This window comes from Odocoileus virginianus, chromosome 4 (genome assembly GCF_023699985.2).
Source record: "Odocoileus virginianus isolate 20LAN1187 ecotype Illinois chromosome 4, Ovbor_1.2, whole genome shotgun sequence".
Classification (NCBI taxonomy): Eukaryota; Metazoa; Chordata; class Mammalia; order Artiodactyla; family Cervidae; genus Odocoileus; species Odocoileus virginianus.
Genome location: NC_069677.1, coordinates 81,109,320 through 81,127,388, shown reverse-complemented (window position 1 = coordinate 81,127,388; position 18,069 = coordinate 81,109,320). Strand labels below are relative to the sequence as shown.

Genomic DNA, 18,069 nt, shown 5'->3' with positions numbered 1-18,069 from the left:
TCTACAGGTCTGTGCCTCCTCCAGCACCTCGTGGCCTTCTTCACTGCAGCTTTACAACCAAGCCTTTGCAAGCTTGTGGAGCGTGTCTTCTGGATTTTGAACCCTGTGACTGTGTTACCCATTCCAGTGTGAGAACATTAATGCTTTTAATTAATAAATTTGGAATGTGGGACATATTCTCTTCTTACAGCTTTTATCTTTCCCGTGAACAGCCGCTAGCTGGGAGGATGTCCCCATGCACAGCAGCCTTTGGGGACCATCCCAGCGCAATCGCACACGTGCTGCTTCTCTTTACCTCTGGGAAGGCCAATTGCTGGGAATAGCAGGGAACTCATCAAGCAGGCTGTAGCCCAGGGCCCTGAAGCTGCTGCGGGACCCTGCCCCTTCTGAACGCAGCGCCTTAGACCGCTCGGCCATCCTGACACCCTGCCCCTTCTGAACAGGATGCATTTTAGGAGAGATGTTTGGTGCTGCTGGCTTATGTGCTGGGGTGGTACACAGGGCAGCTACTGTAACCTCAGAGGTGGGGTATAAAGAAAAGGGGGAAACAGTGACAGATTTTGCTTTCTTGGGCTCCAAAATCACTGCAGATAGTGACTGCAGCCATGAAATTAAAAGACACTTGCTCCTTGGGAGAAAAGCTATGACAAATCTAGGCAGCATATTTTTTTTTTGGGGGGGGGGTTGTTTCTGGCCACGCTTTATTAGAAAGATAAAACAGACTCTCTGTATACAGAACGCATTCATGTCGGGGGGCGGGGGGCGCTCACTGGAGTCTACACGGAGGCCTGCAGCCAGAGGAGGCACTCTCGCCCACCTGGAGAAGGGCTGGGAGTGGCCCCCTACTCGATGCCTTCCTGCTTGTCCTTGATGGCCACCCGGAAGCACTCTTCCAGCAGGGACAGTTCACTGATGAGGTCGGTGATGGCGTTGGTGAAGGCCTCCTGGGGGCTGTAATCCGGCGTGGTCTGCACCCGGATGATGATCTTGTGCTCCAAGGGGTGTGGGACTTTGTAGCCAGCAAACAGCACCTGTGGGTCCTTGAGCAGCTGCGATTTAATGATGTTTCCTAGTGTGTGGTCCTCCTTGTTGATGGTGAACAAACAGGCATTGGGTACTTTGGTGTCCTTGTTAATGGTGATCTTTAAAAAGCAAAGACATCACTTTGCCGACAAGGGTCCATATAGTCAAAGCTATGATTTTTCCAGTAGTCATGTATGGATGTGAGAGCTGGACCGTAAAGAAGGCTTAGCTCTGAAGAATTGATGCTTTCGAACTGTGGTGCTGGAGAAGACTCAAGAGTCCCTTGGACTGCAAGGAGATAAAATCAGTCAATCCTAAAGGAAATCAACCCTGAATATTCATTGGAAGGACTGATGCTGAAGGTGAAGCTCCAATGCTTTGGCCACCTGATGTGAAGAACTGACTTATTGAACCTGATGCTGGGAAAGATTGAGGGTAGGAGGAGAAGGAAGTGACAGAGGATGAGATGGTGGGAAGGCATAACTGACTCAATGGACATGAATTTGAGCAAACTCTGGGAGATGGTGGAGGACAGGGAAACCTGGTGTGCTGCAGTCTACGGGATCGCAGAGTCAGACACGACTTAGAGATTAAACACAGCAACAAGAGGATCATCGAAGCACAGGGGCTGAGTCCAGGGACCCAGGACCAACCGGCTGCCCTGGTTCACAGTCCGAGGGCTGAGGTAGGCAGGTTCCCAGAGTGTGTCTGGGTTCCAGGGTGGACCGTCTCCACTCTAACCAACATGAAGGGCCAGCCGGCAGATGAGCTATGCTTGCTCCTGGCCCCAAACCGTAACACCAGGGCCTCAGGCATCACTTGTCCACCATTGTCAAACAACCATGAAAATGAGGACCGGTCAATAAATGCGTTCCCTGGGCTGCTTTGGGTGGTTTCACCGCTTTTGCAGTTCAAAGACAGGGAAGAGCAGGGCCAGTCTTTGATACCTTTGAGTCAAGGTGACTCAGCCACATTTCAGAAAAGTCCAGAAATATTTAAAAGACAGATCCTGGCATCTGTTGAAAGCATTGTTCAGTCTCTTCCTCCAGAAACTCATTGTCTGCCAAGCTACACACACCACTCAGCACTGGTGCCAAGGTGGGTCCACACTTCCACCCTGAGCTAAAGGGCCACCCACTTTGGACACGCCGCTCCCCACTCAGCAGGACCAGCCTGGGTTTAGACCACCAAGTTAGGATGTGCAGGGAGCTTCCAGAACCCCAGGGCCCAGGCTGCACCCCAGACAAGGCAATCAGCATTTCTGTGGGTGGGACCCAGGTGACAGCATTTGCCTGAGCCCGGGGCTCCATGTTCATGTGGTCTCCGAGCCCCTCTGCTGAGATTTCCAGGAAGAGTGAGGTCACTGTGGGAGGCAGGAGGATGCTCTCAGCTTAGCCTTAGAGAACAAGCTTGGCCAAGTGGGAAGATCAGGGAGAGCCCTGAGTATGAAAATGACGAGAATATACATGTAAAAATGAGAACACTTGTATTCATTTCCTAGAACTTCTCAAAAAAATCACTACAAATTTGGGGGCTCAAAACAACAGGAATTTTTTCTCCCATGGCTCTGGAGCCAGCAGTCTGATATCAAAGTGTCAGCGGGGCCCTGCTAGTTCTCAAGACTCTGGGGGGGAATCCTTCCTGCCTCTCCCAGCTCCTCAGAGCTCCTGGCATCCCTGGCTTGTGGTCCCATCTCTCTGCTCCATCCTCACGTGGCCACCCCCTCTGTGTCTATCTGACCTCTCTCTGTTGCTTCCTTATAAGGACCCCCGTGGTGGCATCGAGGACCCACCCAATAATCCTGGATAAATACCTCCTCTCAGGATCTTCGATCACATTTTTGCTACAGAAGGTCATGGTCTGGGGGCATTAGGACATGGATGCGTCTTTGGGGACCACCATCCAACCCACTATAACACTCAAACTGTCCCTTGGGGAAAAAGAAAAGACCATCATGACTGACACAAGAAAGTCCCCTTGTGCCACTTGCTGTGGGCAGGACCATGAGCCCTCAGATCCCAAGGAGTCAGGACTATTGGTCAGCAATGGGAAGGCTGAAGCCCAGTCTCAAAGCCTGTCCAGGACGGGTGGGGCTCTAGGGGGTCCTGGGGCTCACGTGTACCAAGGACTGAGGTTACAGAGCCTCAGAGCTCGCCTTCCAGACTAAAAGCAGATAGGTCTCCTGACGCCTCTAAGCTTGACCCCATGAGCTATATGCACCATGAAGTCATATTTTGAATAGCACAATCATGTTACACTGATTTTTATGTGCTAAAAGTTAATTTGTTAAATATAAACACTGTGTGCCATAGTTTCTGAAGCCCCATTTTGGATCTTTTTTCCCCTCTAAATTGAAAAGTGAAGAAAGTGTTAGTTGCTCAGTCATGTCTGACTCTTTGTGACCCCATGGACTGTAGTTCACCAGGCTCTTCTGCCCACGGAATTTTCCAGGCAAGAATACTGGAGTGAGTTGCCATTACCTTCTCCAGGGGATCTTCCTGACCCATGGATCGGACCTGGGTCTCCTGCATTGCAGGTGGATTCGTTATCATCTGAGCCGCGGTTAGAGACTTGTAAATGGATGTGTCCCCTCCAAGCAGCTCTGCCAGGTCCCATCCCAAAGAGCTTGTTTTGATAACTGAAGGATGGAGAAGCCCTATGGGGGGTGGCCCCATCCACACCAGCATCCCGTTTCCTAGCAACCTGGGGGCTGCAATCTTCCCCCCACCCACCATCATAGCCCCAGCTGTCTTCCTAACTTGCACTGGGACATAATGGGACTTCGAAGACACAGAAGTGAATATTGATGGAGAAGAGCAGAGAAAGCCATGCCCTCACTCTCGCCACCGCCTCACGGGGGAGTGAACACAGCTTGTAAACTGTGGGTCCCAGTTTCCAGCTCGGCCATCCTCCCTCTCCAAGCGTGAATTCATCCCGAAGTCCGCTCTTCTGCCAGCTCCAGGCTGCTTCCTTCTGAACTTACCTTATGCCTGATCTTCAGAACGTGCTGGATTCACAACCACACTGCTGGAGTAGTGGGAAGTTGGAATCCCTGCAGGAATATACAGAGAACCACCTTCCAACAACTGCGTCTCTCCCAAATGGCAAACCGACTTTTAGTTGAGAAAATGCAACCGTGAAGGCAAAGTCCTGTCAGGCCTTTGGATTTAGCAAGATGAGGAAACCAGTCAAATGCACTCTGGCCGGGTCTGGGGGAAACACACCTTCCCGTCCCAGTGGTGCAATGAAAGATCCATGTTTCTCAGGCGGAGCCCCAAAAGAGCCAGAAGAAGGGGCAGACCCTTGGCGATCCTTCGCTCCAAAGAAGTCCCCCAGTCGTGGAGCAACATGACTAACTAACAGGACAACGCTGGGCAGCCCCGCCGCAGTAGACAGAGGGAGCCACCCAGGGGGCCAGGAGGTGAGCGTACCTGTGACTCAGGGTCCAGCAGGAGGGTCTGCCATGCAGCCAGTCCAGAGAAGCCTCTAGAGAAACTGGACTGGGTGCAAGAAACAAATTGAGGACTTCCCTGGTGGTCCAGTCATTGAGAATCCATCTGCCAAGGCGGGGAAATGGGTTCCATCCCTGATACAGGGAGATCCCACATGCCGCAGAGCAACCAAGTCTGTGTATCACAGCTACTGGCATCACCTAGAACCTGAGCTCTGCAACAGAGAAGCCACTGCAATGAGAAACTGGTGCACTGCGATCAGAGAGTAACTCCTGCTGGCCTCAACTAGAGAAAGCCCTAGCACAACAGCAATAAAATAAATAAATAAAATTTTAAAAAGAAACAAAATGAGCCCTCTCATTAGTACAGCCAGGAGCACCACAGACTCAGGGCAGGCCATGCTGGGTTTAATGGGAGAGGGTGTCAGTGTTGTTTTTGAAACAAATTGTGGGAGTAGCCCTTTGGTGGCCGTTTTGGGTTTGGGGTCTTTGAGCCGTTGGTCTGAGTGATGCTGCCTCACTCAGCATGAGACACCCTCCCGCAGCCTCTTTCATTCCTGTAGGGCATCCCATGGCCCCCAAGTGCCAAACCAGCAACAGATTAAGCTCCCTCCTAATCCCAGACAGACTCCCTGAGGTTGCATGTACACCCGACCTCCACTCTGCAGCCCTTCTCCACGGGCAGAGAAGAGCAAAGTCTCCATCATCCTGCTACAAGTTCCAAAGCTGCTGCGTGTCCCGTGGGTGGGTGGACTCCATCCGGGATCCCGGAACGCGGTGGCTGGGAGCGGGGAGGGGATTCCCAGAAGCCAGGGGGTTGCAGCTGGCGGCTAAGCCAGGAGCACCCAGGGGACACCACGCGGCCACCAATTTGGAGGTAATTACAAGGCTGTCTGCCTGAGACAGAGGCTCGGCGGAGATTCCAGGAAAGCTTTGCACAGATAACACGAGCACAGAGACTGGGAGAAAAATCTCAATCCTGACCACGCAGGCCCCACTCAGCTGATTCCCCCAAACAGACAGACAGGAAATGACTTTTCCGGCTACTTCCCCATGGGCTGACTTCAAAGTGACCTGCAGGCCTGGGTCCTGGAGACCAGCTCTGCGCCGACCCTCGGGAACTCCAAGTCCCAGCCCTCATCTGCCTGCCTGCTGAGTGGGGATCCATGGTGGGGATCGCCCAGCGCCCCCCGCCCTACACAGGGAGCCTGTCCTCAGCACACAGCCCCTCTCCTCCCCTCAGTTGCAGGGGTTGGGGACAGAGGAACTAGAAAACAGCCTCCAGCCCACAGGGGCCAAGTGATTTCACACCTGGAGCTAACGCTGACCAGCCACCAGTGGGCTGAACTCTGCTCACACTCTGAGCCCAGAGCAACCACTAGGAGAGCTTTGCCAGGGTGAGGGGCTTTCTGATGCTGTCAAGCACTAGGGGAGGGGGCAGGGGGGTGGTCAGGGCCATGGGATCCTGGGCCTGAAGATGACCCTCGTCCCTAAGCCGGCCACCCGGCTGTCTCCTGCTGGCTTCGGCCAGGGAAGACCCAGGGGACAGTGGCCCCAGGGTAGGGTAGCTCTCGTTAACGACCTTGACCCAGACGGACCCGGCAGGGAATGTGTGGGGAGCAGAGCGGCTCTTGGGTTCTATTCCTGGGGTCTGGCTGCGTATGACTCACGTCAACACTGTACCGCTCACAAAAAGGAACGTGACTCATCGAGACTCACCCGGCCCTCGGCTCACGGCTCCACCTGCTGGGTTCTCCCCAGGGCCCCACCCAGGCCCCATGTGCAAGTCCTCCTCTGGCTCAGCGTCTTCTCTCCCACCCCCACCTGCTCCACAGGGTTCAGGCTTCCCACCTGGCTCAGCGTTTCCCCCAGCTCCCAAGGGGAAGACCCCCTTGTTGATGCAGGCGAACTGGGAACAGCAGCCTCACTGCTGGGCCAGTAACCAGGACCTGGACTGGAATCCAGAGGCAGGCAGGGCAGGAAGCCCAGGAGCATAACATGACAAGACCACATCTGCTAGAGCAGGCCTGCGAGGGCCCCTGCTTTCCAGCACTCCCGGAGAAGGGCAGACTGTCGCCCACTGCCAACTCCAGAGGCCCTTGGTCCCGCCTCCTAGGATCTGTCTCCCGGGCCCTGTCTCCCTCCAGGACTCAGGGACTGCCCAGGGCTCTTTCTCCAGCCCTCAGCTTTTCATTGACCTGAGGAAGCCAGAGACACCTGCCACTGACCCCAAGCAACCATCCATAACAGTCAGTAGACCTGCGAGTGTCCTTTGGCAAAGGCTCAGCTGCCCTGACCACAGGGTCCATGACTTTAGCACCGAGGCTGGGGGTACAGGGAGGTGGGGACATGTGGGATGACTGTCTGCAGCCCCGAGCTCCTGAGACGTAGACCTTGCCCTGAACCCAACACTCATGCAGGACCAGCTTCCCCTTGCTTCCCACTTCTTTGTATCTGCAGACTCTAAACACACATGTGAGTGAGAAGTGGCAGAGGTCCCTGGCCTGGCACAGAGCATCTTCCTCCCTCCCTGTGGTCATCCCAACACTCGGGAGGCACCGAAGAGATGCAGATGGAACACTAAAGAGAGAGATGGACAGACATACAGAGGCAGACCCTCTGTGTCCGGGGCCCAAACAGTGCTTAACGCTGCCGAGCTGCAGGAAGAGGGGGCCTTGGTGACTTGAGGCAGAGACCCCCGCCTTCATCATCCATGTCTTTGGAGTGAGATGGGGGTTGTCCTTGACATCACCCCCACCGTCAACAGCTGAAGTAATCCTGACCACTGAATTCTAGCTGAAATGTTAGCACTCCCACCTCTGAGTTAGGGAGATGGGAGCAAGCAACGAGTCTGATCTGTGGCCCTGCTGTCTGCTCAGGACCTTGGGGTGCTCCTCCAAAGGGCTGAGGATCCAACTGGCCCCCAATGAGGGGCTTCCTATTTCCCAGGTGAAGGGGGGTACACAGCCTCTGGGACATAGTCTGGGAGGGGACCAGCTGCTCTCCACTGATGAAGTGCCTTGCCCAGGTGGGCTCCAGGGGGATGCCCCGTCAAGATCTCAATCTCCTGGGCCCCACGTGGGATAGCACAGAATGCACCAGTTCCTGCCTTCATTGCTGCAGCTCTCCACAGCTCCCGCCCTTGCCCCCCCTTTCCCCAGGTTTGTCTAGAGGATCTGCTGCTGTTTGGGGGTCAGGAGTGCTGACCAGGGCCTCCCAGGGGGCGCTGGTGGTAAAGAAGCCGCCTGTCAATGCAGAGGACAGAAGAGACTGTGAGTTCGATCCCTGGGTCGGGAAGATCCCCTGGAGGAGGACTCGGCAGCCCACTCCATTATTCTTGCCTGGAGAATCCCATCGACAGAGGAGCCTGGTGGGCTACCGTCCACGGGGTCACAGTCGAACACGGCTGAGCAGCGGCAGTGCTGGCCACCATAACCTGGGGGCCCTGGGGCCTGGGGGGGCCTGGACAACTCTTACCGATTCCCTTCCCACAGGGCTGGGCCCTGAGAGCCCATTAAAGCTGGCCTTCTCCTCACCGCTGCCTCTCTGAAGCAGGCTGAAAGGGACAGTCATGCCAAGTGTATGCAGGCCGCCTCCCAAGTCCCAGGGTCCGATAACAAGCCCCGAGAGACCCGGCTGCCGCCCCCTAGGTCCTGGACCTGACCGGGGATGGAGCCAGGCGCGCCCGAAGCCCACCTGCTGCACGGGAGCCTCAGCCACAAGATCCACCAGCCCTGGAGGTGTCTGCAGAGCGGCCCCACTTCCCCGCCCCTCGTTAGTGCCTGGCTCAGGTGATGGAGACCCCGTGGCCAGGAGAGGCCAGGTGCACTCCCAGCTGTGGGAAGGGGGTGTCCTATCTGTGTAAACTGACTTCCAGCCGGCCACCAGAAACCTCACAGTGCTTTCTGAGCTGCTTGTTCTGGGAGGAAAGTGCAGGGTCTCCGAGGTTGGGGAAGGGGCACCCACAAGGTGCGCATGCGTGCTGAGTCACTTCAGTCGTGTCTGACTCTGTGACCCCATGAACTGTAGCCATGCCAGGCTCCTCTGTCCAAGATATTTCCCCAACAAGAATATTTTGCACTGGAATGGGTTGCCATTTCCTCCTCCAGGGGATCTTCCCGACCTAGGGATCGAACCCACATCTCTATGTCTCCTGCATTGGTAGTCGGGTTTTTTTGTTTTTGTTTTACCACTAGCACCACCTGGAAAGCCCGAGTTGTACAGCTGGTGAAACAGGGAGACACTTGTTGAGGGGGCAAGCGTCACTCACCCTAAGGACGGGATGCAGCCAGGGTCACTCACCCTAAGGATGGGATGCGGCCAGGGCAGGGCCGGGGGGCTCTCCTCCTCCTGCTGCCTCACTTGTTTCTGGAACCAGGTTCGAGGAGCCATCTAATGAGGACCACGGTGAGGAGCAGGGATGTCTGCAAGGTGGGAACGGAGGTGGAAGGTGAGTTTACCGTCAGGAGGACTCCCTGAACATAAAAGTGCCTTTGATTCAAGCGAGCCTGGATCAAAATGCTAAAACGTAAAAGGAGGCATAGCAGGCCCAAGACTGTTAATTTTAAGAAACTAAAAATTACACAGAATAAAATCAAAGCAACGACCCTTGGAATGTCTGGCTCATTCTCTGAATTCCAGCTCACACTAGTTTACTCAACAACGTGGGGCCCAAGGCCCCACAGCCTGAATTCCCAGTGCTGCCTGGAGAGGCCGGAGCCTGATTCCAGCGACCTTCCATGCACCCCGCACCTTCCTCACGTCCCCTCAGTGAGGCTTCGCGAAAGGAGGGAAGAGGGGAGGGGAGAAGAAACAGGAGGAGGGTGGGACCGGTCGGCTGCCTCAAGCCGAGCGCAGAGCTGGGAACCACCGACCCTGATGTCAGCGTCTAGATTTCAGAAAGAGAAGCCAAGAAACAGAGAAAGTAGAGAGGAAGGGAGAGAGGAGACTGGTGACCAGGGAGGGTTTTCTTGAGAGGGGAGTGTTAGGAAACTTATATGTGATTTCTCACCAAGAGTCTAATAAATTTCGAAAATAAAGTCAAGAGAGAATTTTCAAACTAACATTTGCCTTCAGGGGGAGGTCGGGGATCACGTGGCAAGACGGGGACTCAGACAAGGAGTTCTGGATGCACTAGGAATGAAGGTACAACTTGGGCTGCTGTAGCGAAGAGCCCCAAACCCAGCAGCAGAAGCGAGGCAGAGATTTCCCCTCCACACCCACGTGCACGTGGACGCAGACTCCTCCCACCACCTGCTGCTCTGCCCGCCTCACGATACAGTCTCCACCTCACAGCCCAACGTGGCTACCCCAGCTCCTTCCTTCTCATTTCGTCTCGAGGCTCCTGGAAGGGTCTGAAGGAGAGGGTGGTGGTTGTTTAGTCACTGGGTCACATGAGTAGGCACAGCCTCTGTGTTGACTGGTACGTTCTGGAAATGGCCTGTCTCCTCTATTCACAGCCCACGTGGCTCCCCTGGCTTCCAGAGACGGTGGGAGGTAGAATTGTTTTCTGGTGGCTGAGTACCCAGAAGGGAAGGGAAGGGAAGATGGGTACTGGATCCACTAGAAATCTTGGCCACACTCGCCCAGAGAAAGCTGTTTCCCATGCCACCACCTAATAACTGCTTGCTTTTGCTCACTGACACCCCCCCCCCCCCCCATTGAACTGTATTTACCATGAGGTGGTTAACACTTTTCCTCTAGTTTCAGAGGTAATCACTGACGTCAGTCAGCTTCCATCTCTGTGAGATGGTGTCACACCACAAAGATGACTAAAGTCCTCGAGAAGCAAAGCACCTTGACGTTCTGACTGACCCCAGAAGCTGGAGTGGACACTTGGGCTTTCCCCAAGACCCCCAGCTCCAGGGGATGTATCTCTGTGGTAGAGCGCATGCTTCACATGGGTAAGGCCCCGGGTTCAATCCCTGGCATTTCCACTTGGATCTTGGGGTTTGGGACTTCCCAGGCAGCTCAATGGAAAAGAATCTGCATGCCAATACAGGAGACACAAGACATGTGGGTTCGATCCCTGTGCAGGGAAAGATACCCTGCAGAAGGGAATAGCTACCCACTCCAGTATTCTTGCCTGGAGAATCCCATGGACCAAGGAGCCTGGTGGGCTACAGTCCATGCGGTGGCAAAGAGTCGGCACAACAGAGCGCTCACACACACACACACACACACACACACACACACACACACCAGCCCCACGGTCTCCTATGAGGCCCCTCAGGGAGCAGGGCCCATGCCTTAGGACACCCTTCCTATGCAGAGTGCCCCAGATTTCTTAATGTGTGGTATATTGACATTTTATTCTGGAATATAGAAGACAATAAATCAAATGAACACAGAGCAAGCATTTATCAAGCACCTACCATGTGTTAAGCTTTGGATCACATATACAAAAGCAAAACAAAACAACACAAAAGACGCGGCCCTGCCTTTATGGGCAGCTCTGGGCACCTGCACGCCCGAGCCCTTCGCCACTGCGACCCCTGGAGACAGGTAACGGCTGCCTGGGGAACCAGGGCAAGTTCTGGATGCACCCTCAGTACCTCATGGGCAACAGATGCGGAGAAATCAGTGGCCATCTCTGAAAGGACTGCAGCCGACCTCCACCTAGTGTGTGGCAGGAACGTATGATTTTCTCTCACTCGTGAGTTGAAGCATTGATTCAGAAAATTGCAGCCAAGTAAACGGAATGGCTGAAAGATGCCTCCCCTCTGAGCTGCTTTCTCCACGTGGCCACGGGAGTCAGGCTCACAGCTCCCGCCCCCCACCCACTGCCCTCCTAATGCAGGACCCTTGCTGCGGCAAATGGAATCATCTGCAAAGAGCAGGCAGGCCTGGCAGTGGGGAACCTGCCTATGGAGCTGCGGGGAAGGGCCGAACGCCTCTTCATCACAGGTCATAGGGCTCCGGGGCTTCCTAGGTGGGCAGCTGTGACTTCCGAAGGCCAGGATGGCCTTGGACACGCCCGAGCTGCTGTAGGGTTCTGACACTGAGCAGCGAGGAGAGCAAGGCCCTGATAAAATGAGCAGCCCTGGAAGGGGTGCCCCCAGGGATGGTGTGCAGGGGTCATGGGAGCACTTGGGTGCTCCAAAAGCAAGTCTGAGCCTTGGGTGGAGGCAGGAGGCCAGAACTGCAGTTGGGGGTCCCAGAGGGCTCTGCTTGGAGAAGACATGCCGGAACCCGCCCTGCAGGGGACTGACCCCAGTGAGCACCCAGCAGGACATCCCAGTATTTCTCCCTGAGAATGACTGACAAGTCAGACCCTCCAGCACCTCCTCGTTGCCCCTGAGCTGAGCCCACAGGCTTGTCACTGAGCAGATTTATGGCCGTGTCTGCAGGGGAATGATGAGATGGTGACAACAGGGACAAAATTCCAGAACCCTCCAAAGTCAACCAAAGTAGCCTGAAGCCCTGATTCTAGTCATCCAGGGAAGTGTCCAGGGACAACCCTTTGTTGATTCTTTATCATCTGAGCCACCAGGCAACTGAGGGAAGCCCTGCCCCCGGAAGTTCTCCTGGGCGTGGTCGACATCCCCCGGCAGGGTAAGATTCTGGTTTCCCAGTGAATCTTGATTTTCTGGTCATTCAGGGTGGAGTGTGCTGAGTGAATAGTGACTCAATCTCCTGCTGAATGCAGTGTCCAGCAGGGAAGGCATCATCCCAGACAGAACACCTGTGGACAAGGGTCTGAGGAGGGAACGCTCTTTGGGGGAATGTTGAGGTGGGTGCAGTGCGGGATGTTTGCACGGATTGGGAAGTAGCTGGAGGCGGCTCTAGCTCTGACTTTCTTCCAGGATGTCCACTCATTTTTTTCTTAAGACTCTGCTGAGCACTCCACCTTGCCTCCCCATCCAGGTGGTGGGTACATTTGGTTTTTCTGGTCTCTTTCCTGTCTTCAAGAGGGGCTGTGTTTTCCACTTGGCTGGGTGGCAGGAGCAGAGGGGAGTGGGGGATGTTAAGCTTCTGATCCAGGGCCCAACCCCCCCCCACCCCAGAGGCAGATTAGCTTTGTGGAGGGGGGAGTGACCAGCTACATTGCAGAGGTGCGGGGAAGGGGGTGGCGAGAGGCAAATCCTCCTCCCAGAGATTCAGTAACCACCACCCAGCTTCTCCACGTGCCGGGCCAGGAGAAGACACACCTAGTCTCCCCATGACCACACAACAGGGCCACCTCTGCCCCCTGATCAGGAGTAAGACCGGCCCCAGGAACACCCAGGCACAAGCCAGGCCACCAAGGTGGGCGACCAAGTGTCACTTGGAGAATGCCAAGGAGGAGAAAGCCCAGTGGAAGAGCTGAGAAAGCCTGGGCACCAGAGGGGACAGGCCAAGGTGCCCGCTGAGAAAGCCTGGGCACCAGAGGGGACAGGCCGAGGTGCCCGCTGAGAAAGCCTGGGCACCAGAGGGGACAGGCCGAGGTGCCCGCTGAGAAAGCCTGGGCACCAGAGGGGACAGGTCGAGGTGCCAGACAGGGAGACACTATGCTGCAGGGCCAGAGTTATGCCAAGATCGGATGCCAGTTCATCTCAGCTCAGTTGCTCAGTCAGGTCCAGCTCTTTGATCCCATGGACTGCAGCACAACAGGCTTCCCTGTCCATCACCAACTCCCAGAGCTTGCTCAAACTCACAGCCATCAAGTCAGTGATGCCATCCAACCATCTCATCCTCTGTCATCCCCTTCTTCTGCCTTCAATCTTTCCCAGCATCAGGGTCTTTTCCAGTGAGTCAGTTCTTCCCATCAGGTGGCCAAAGGACTGGAGCTTCATCTTCAGCATCAGTCCTTCCAATGAATATACAGGACTGATTTCCTTTAGGATTGACTGGTTGGATCTCCTTGCAGTCCAAGGGACTCTCGAGTCTTCTCCAACACCACAGCTCAAAAGCATCAATTCTTTGATGCTCAGCTTTCTTTATGGTCCAACTCTCACATCCATACATAACTACTGGAAAAACCATAGCTTTGACTAGACAGATCTTTGCTGGCAAAGTGATGTCTCTGCTTTTTAACATGCTGTCTAGGTTGGTCATAGCTTTTCATCCAAGGAGCAAGCGTCTTTTAATTTCATGGCTGGAGTCACCATCTGCAGTGATTTTCAAGACCCCAGAAATAAAGTCAGCCACTGTTTCCACTGTTTCCCCATCTATTTGCCATGAAGTGATGGAATTGGATGCCATGATCTCAGTTTTCTGAACGTTGAGCTTTAAGCAAACTTTTTCACTCTCTTTCACTTTCATCAAGAGGCTCATTAGTTCTTCCTCACTTTCTGCCATAAGGGTGGTGTCATCTGCATATCTGAGGTTACTGGTATTTCTCCTGGCAGTCTTGATTCCAGCTTGTGCTTTATCCAGGCCAAGATTTCTCATGATGTACTCTGCATATAACTTAAATAAGCAGGGTGACAATATACAGCCTTGATGTACTCCTTTCCCAATTTGGAACCAGTCTGTTGTTCCACGTCCAGTTCTAACTGTTGCTGCTTGACCTGCATACAGGTTTCTCAAGAGGCAGGTCAGGTGGTCTGGTATTCCCATCTCTTGAAGAATTTTCCATGGTTTGCTGTGATCCACACAGTCAAAGGCTTTGGCATAGTCAGTAAAGCAGAAATAGGTGTTTTTCTGGAACTGTCTTTCTTTTTCGATAATTCAACGGATGTTGGCAATTTAATCTCCAGTTCCTCTGCTTTTTCTAAATCCAGTTTGGACATCTGGAAGATCTTGGTTCATGTACTGTTGAAGCCTGGCTTGGAGAATTTTCAGCATTGTTCTGCTAGTGTGTGAGATAAGTGGAATTGTGTGGTAATTTGATCATTCTTTGGCATTGCCCTTCTTTGGAATTGGAATGAACACTGACATTTCCCAGTCCTGTGGCCACTGCTGAGTTTTCCAAAATTGCTGGTATATTGAGTGCGGCACTTTCACACCATCATCTTTCAGAATTTGAAATAGCTCAGTTGGAATTCCATCACCTCCACTAGCTTTGTTTGTAGTGATGTCTCCTAAGGCCCACCTGACTTTGCACTCCAGGATGTCTGGCTCTAAGTGAGTGATCACACCATTGTGGTTATCTGGGTTATGAAGATCTTTTTTGTACAGTTCTTCTGTGTATTCTTGACACCTCTTCTTAACCTCTTCTGCTTCTGTTAGGTCCATACCATTTCTGTCCCTTATGGTGCCCATCTTTGCATGAAATATTCCCTTGGTATCTCTAATTTTCTTGAAGAGATCTCTAGTCTTTCCCATTCTATTAATTTCCTCTATTTCTTTGCATTGATCACTGAGAAAGGCTTTCTCATCTCTCCTTGCTATTCTTTGGAACTCTATATCCAGATGGATATATCTTTCCTTTTCTCCTTTGCCTTTCACTTCTCTTCTTTTTTCTCTTCTATTTGTTGGGGTTTTTTTTTTTCCTGTTTTTCCTTCTTTCTTTTTCTAAATTGGAGTCTAATTACTTTACAATATTGTGGTGGTTTTGCCATACATTCACATGAATCAGCCATGGGTGTACATGTGTTCCTCATCCTGATCCTCCCTCCCACCTCCTTTCCCCATCCCATCTCTCAGGGTCATCCCAGTGCACCAGCCCTGAGCATTCTGCCTCAATGCATCAAACCTGGACTGGCAATCTGTTTCACATATGTTAATATACATGTTTCAATGCTATTTTCTCAAATCATCCCACCCTTCTCAGCTATTTGTAAGGCCCCCTCAGACAACCATTTTGCCTTTTTGCATTTCTTTTTCTTAGGGATGGTTTTGATCCCTGCCTCTTGTACAATGTTATGAAACTCCATTCATAGTTCTTCAGGCACTCAATCAGATCTAATCCCTTAAATCTATTTCTGACTTCCACTGTAAATTCATAAGGTATTTGATTAAGGTCATACATGAATGGTCTAATGGTTTTCCCTATTTTCTTCAATTTAAGTCTGAATTTGGCAATAAGGAGCTCATGATCTGAGCCACAGTCAGCTCCTGGTCTTGTTTTTGCTGACTGTATAGAACTTCTCCAACTTTGGCCGCAAGGAATATAATCAATCTGATTTTGGTGTTGACCATCTGGTGATATCCATGTGTAGAGTCGTCTCTGCTGTTGTTGGAAGAGGGTGTTTGCTACGACCAGTATGTTCTCTTGGCAGACTCTGTTCAATCCCCAGTCCCAGAAGATTCTACAAGCTGAGGGGCAACTAAACCTGAGTGCTGCAGCTAGTTAAACCTAAGCACCCTAGAGCTCATGCTCCACAACAAGAGACACCACTGCAATGAGAAGCCTGCCCACCGCAACTAGAGAGTTGTCCTCACTGGCCACAGCTAAAGAAAGCCCTAGAACATCATCAAAGATCCAGCACAGTAAAAAAAAAAAAAAAAGAAAGAAAGAAAGCTGGAGAAAGTAAATTACTCCAGAGAAGATACATCTAGGTGGTGATTTTTTGAGGCGTACTGATTAAGGAATGGACTCCAGGCCTCATCTCTGGATCAGTCCCTGTGATGGGGGATGGGGTGCTCTGATTGATCAGACTCTGACCAGACATCCCTTCCTGTGGATACTCTGATAGCCAGGGTATTCTGACCAGCACCATGGCCTGGTGTTTTTGGTAAAAGTGAAAGTTGCTCAGTTGTGTCCAACTCTTTGCAACCCCATGAACTATATATTCCATGGAATTTTCCAAGCCAGAATACTGGAGTGGGTAGCTGTTCCCTTCTTCAAGGGATCTTCCCAACCCAGGTATCGAACCCAGGTCTCCCACACTGCAGGCAGATTCTTTACCAACTGAGCCACCAGGGGAGCCTGGAGTAATTGGTAGGAGGACAGAAAGGCAGACACTGACCGAGATAAAAGAGGAAGCAGACAGCAGCAACATTGATCCAGTTAAGAACGTTATACAAAGATCAGACCTCAAAGATTCAAGGTATGTAAAAATAATAAAATGTATATTAAAAAGGGTCCTCCCAGGGAAAAGTCCAGCTTACTATCTAATGGCTGTACATGTTTGGAACTGAAGAAATTAATGTTACAACATCTTCTCATTTTATTACTCAAGGCAGATTACATCACAGGAACCTGGTTCCACAGGTGATCTGAGGACCAGCAGCTTCAGCATTGATTTTTTTTCCCCCTAAATGTCACCATATGCTTCTGCTTCTTCCTGTACATCAAACTACTGTACTGGAAATTTTTTAAAGACCTATTGGAACAATATTTCCTGTAAATACAGCATAAAATGGATAGCATTTGTATCAGGTGAGATGTTCTTGATTTAGATGACATCGCTTCTTTTGAGGTTTAAGTCCTCGGGGTGGATCTAAGTAGACTTTTCTCCTGGCCGATTTATCCCTACACGACCCTGATGTACTTTATCCATTGCCCCAAGTGTTCCCTGAGCTGTCTCACTGGTGGAGTTCACACATCTCTCCGCCTGGCCCGAGTTCGGAGAACTGTTCAGCTGCCAACTCACGTCATGGAACTTTCCCAACACGTGCGCAGACTCAGTTTGAGTCAAAGCTCAGCGGACCTGATGCAGACACTGACCTTCTTCTCTCAGACCTTCCTTCTCCCCAGCTCTCACTTCCACCATCCCATATGCAGATGGCCACACGCGGCTCCCACCCTCCTCCCCACCTGCAGCCCTCTGCCCCCCAGGAAAGACAGCAGTATGGAGTGAACTAGGTGTCTGTTCCCTTTCTCAAGGGGATTGCAGTCCTGAACCACCTGTGTCTGTCTGCTTTCGCCTTTATCCTAGTCAGTGCCTGCCTTTCTGTCCTCCTACTCCTAATTCAGAGTACCCTGGCTATCAGAGAATACACAGGAAGGGACATCTGTGGATTGAGGCCAATCATAGCACCCCACACCCCACCACAGGGCCCAATCCAAAGTCCTTCCCTTAATCAACAAGCCTCAAAAAATGACTACCTATAGATATCTTCTTGGGAGTAACTTACTTTCTCCAAATCCAGTTGTTATAAATATTTTGTCCAACTTTCTAGCTCCTTTGGCAAAAAGAAGAGGCAGCACAAATTTCCTACCAGTTATGCCAGTGGCTGGCTGCAGAAATTTCAAAAACCACTTTCTGTGTTTTAAAACCACTTCACTTCCTCGGGACCCCTTCGAAATGGAACATGAGAAGGTTCAAGTAGATTATTAAAATGCAAGCACCAGATCCCTACTAACCACCTGCTGATGCCAGATCCAGGAGGGCTGACTGTTCAAGAGTCCCTGAGCCCGGGTAGAGAGGCCCCGTCAGGGTGAGGTCACTCAGGATTGGAGGCCAAGGGGCATTAGAGCAGAACAAACGAGGAATTAGGGTAAAGTTCCTTCTAATTCTAGCAACCTGTGATCTTGGTCACTTCAATGAATTTAGTTACTACACTGTCAAAAATACAAAAGCAAGATGCAGAATTTGCAAACACATTACTCTAGTTGAAGTGGGATGCATTGGGATTTCCAACTGATAGAACTCCTGGATAAACATGACTTCTGAGTAGAATGTCACCAACATCTGCTCCAGTGCCTTCTACTGGAGCATTCTACTATGATGGAAGAGTTTTTTCCTGAGCCAGTAGATCTTCATAAAACCAACGTGCTGACAAGC

General features: G+C 52.0%; 1 protein-coding gene across 1 annotated transcript in view; it reads right to left on the bottom strand.

Annotated features, from left to right (window-relative positions):
* Nucleotides 1–684: 684 nt before the first annotated feature.
* LOC139034867 (DNA-directed RNA polymerase II subunit RPB11-a-like) overlaps nucleotides 685–18,069 on the bottom strand; it is a 30,071-nt gene continuing 12,686 nt past the window's right edge. The window contains exon 4 of the mRNA XM_070467093.1: nucleotides 685–1,142. Coding sequence (XP_070323194.1) covers nucleotides 843–1,142 — 300 coding nt within the window. The 3' untranslated portion in view covers nucleotides 685–842. The remainder of the gene's footprint in view (nucleotides 1,143–18,069) is intronic.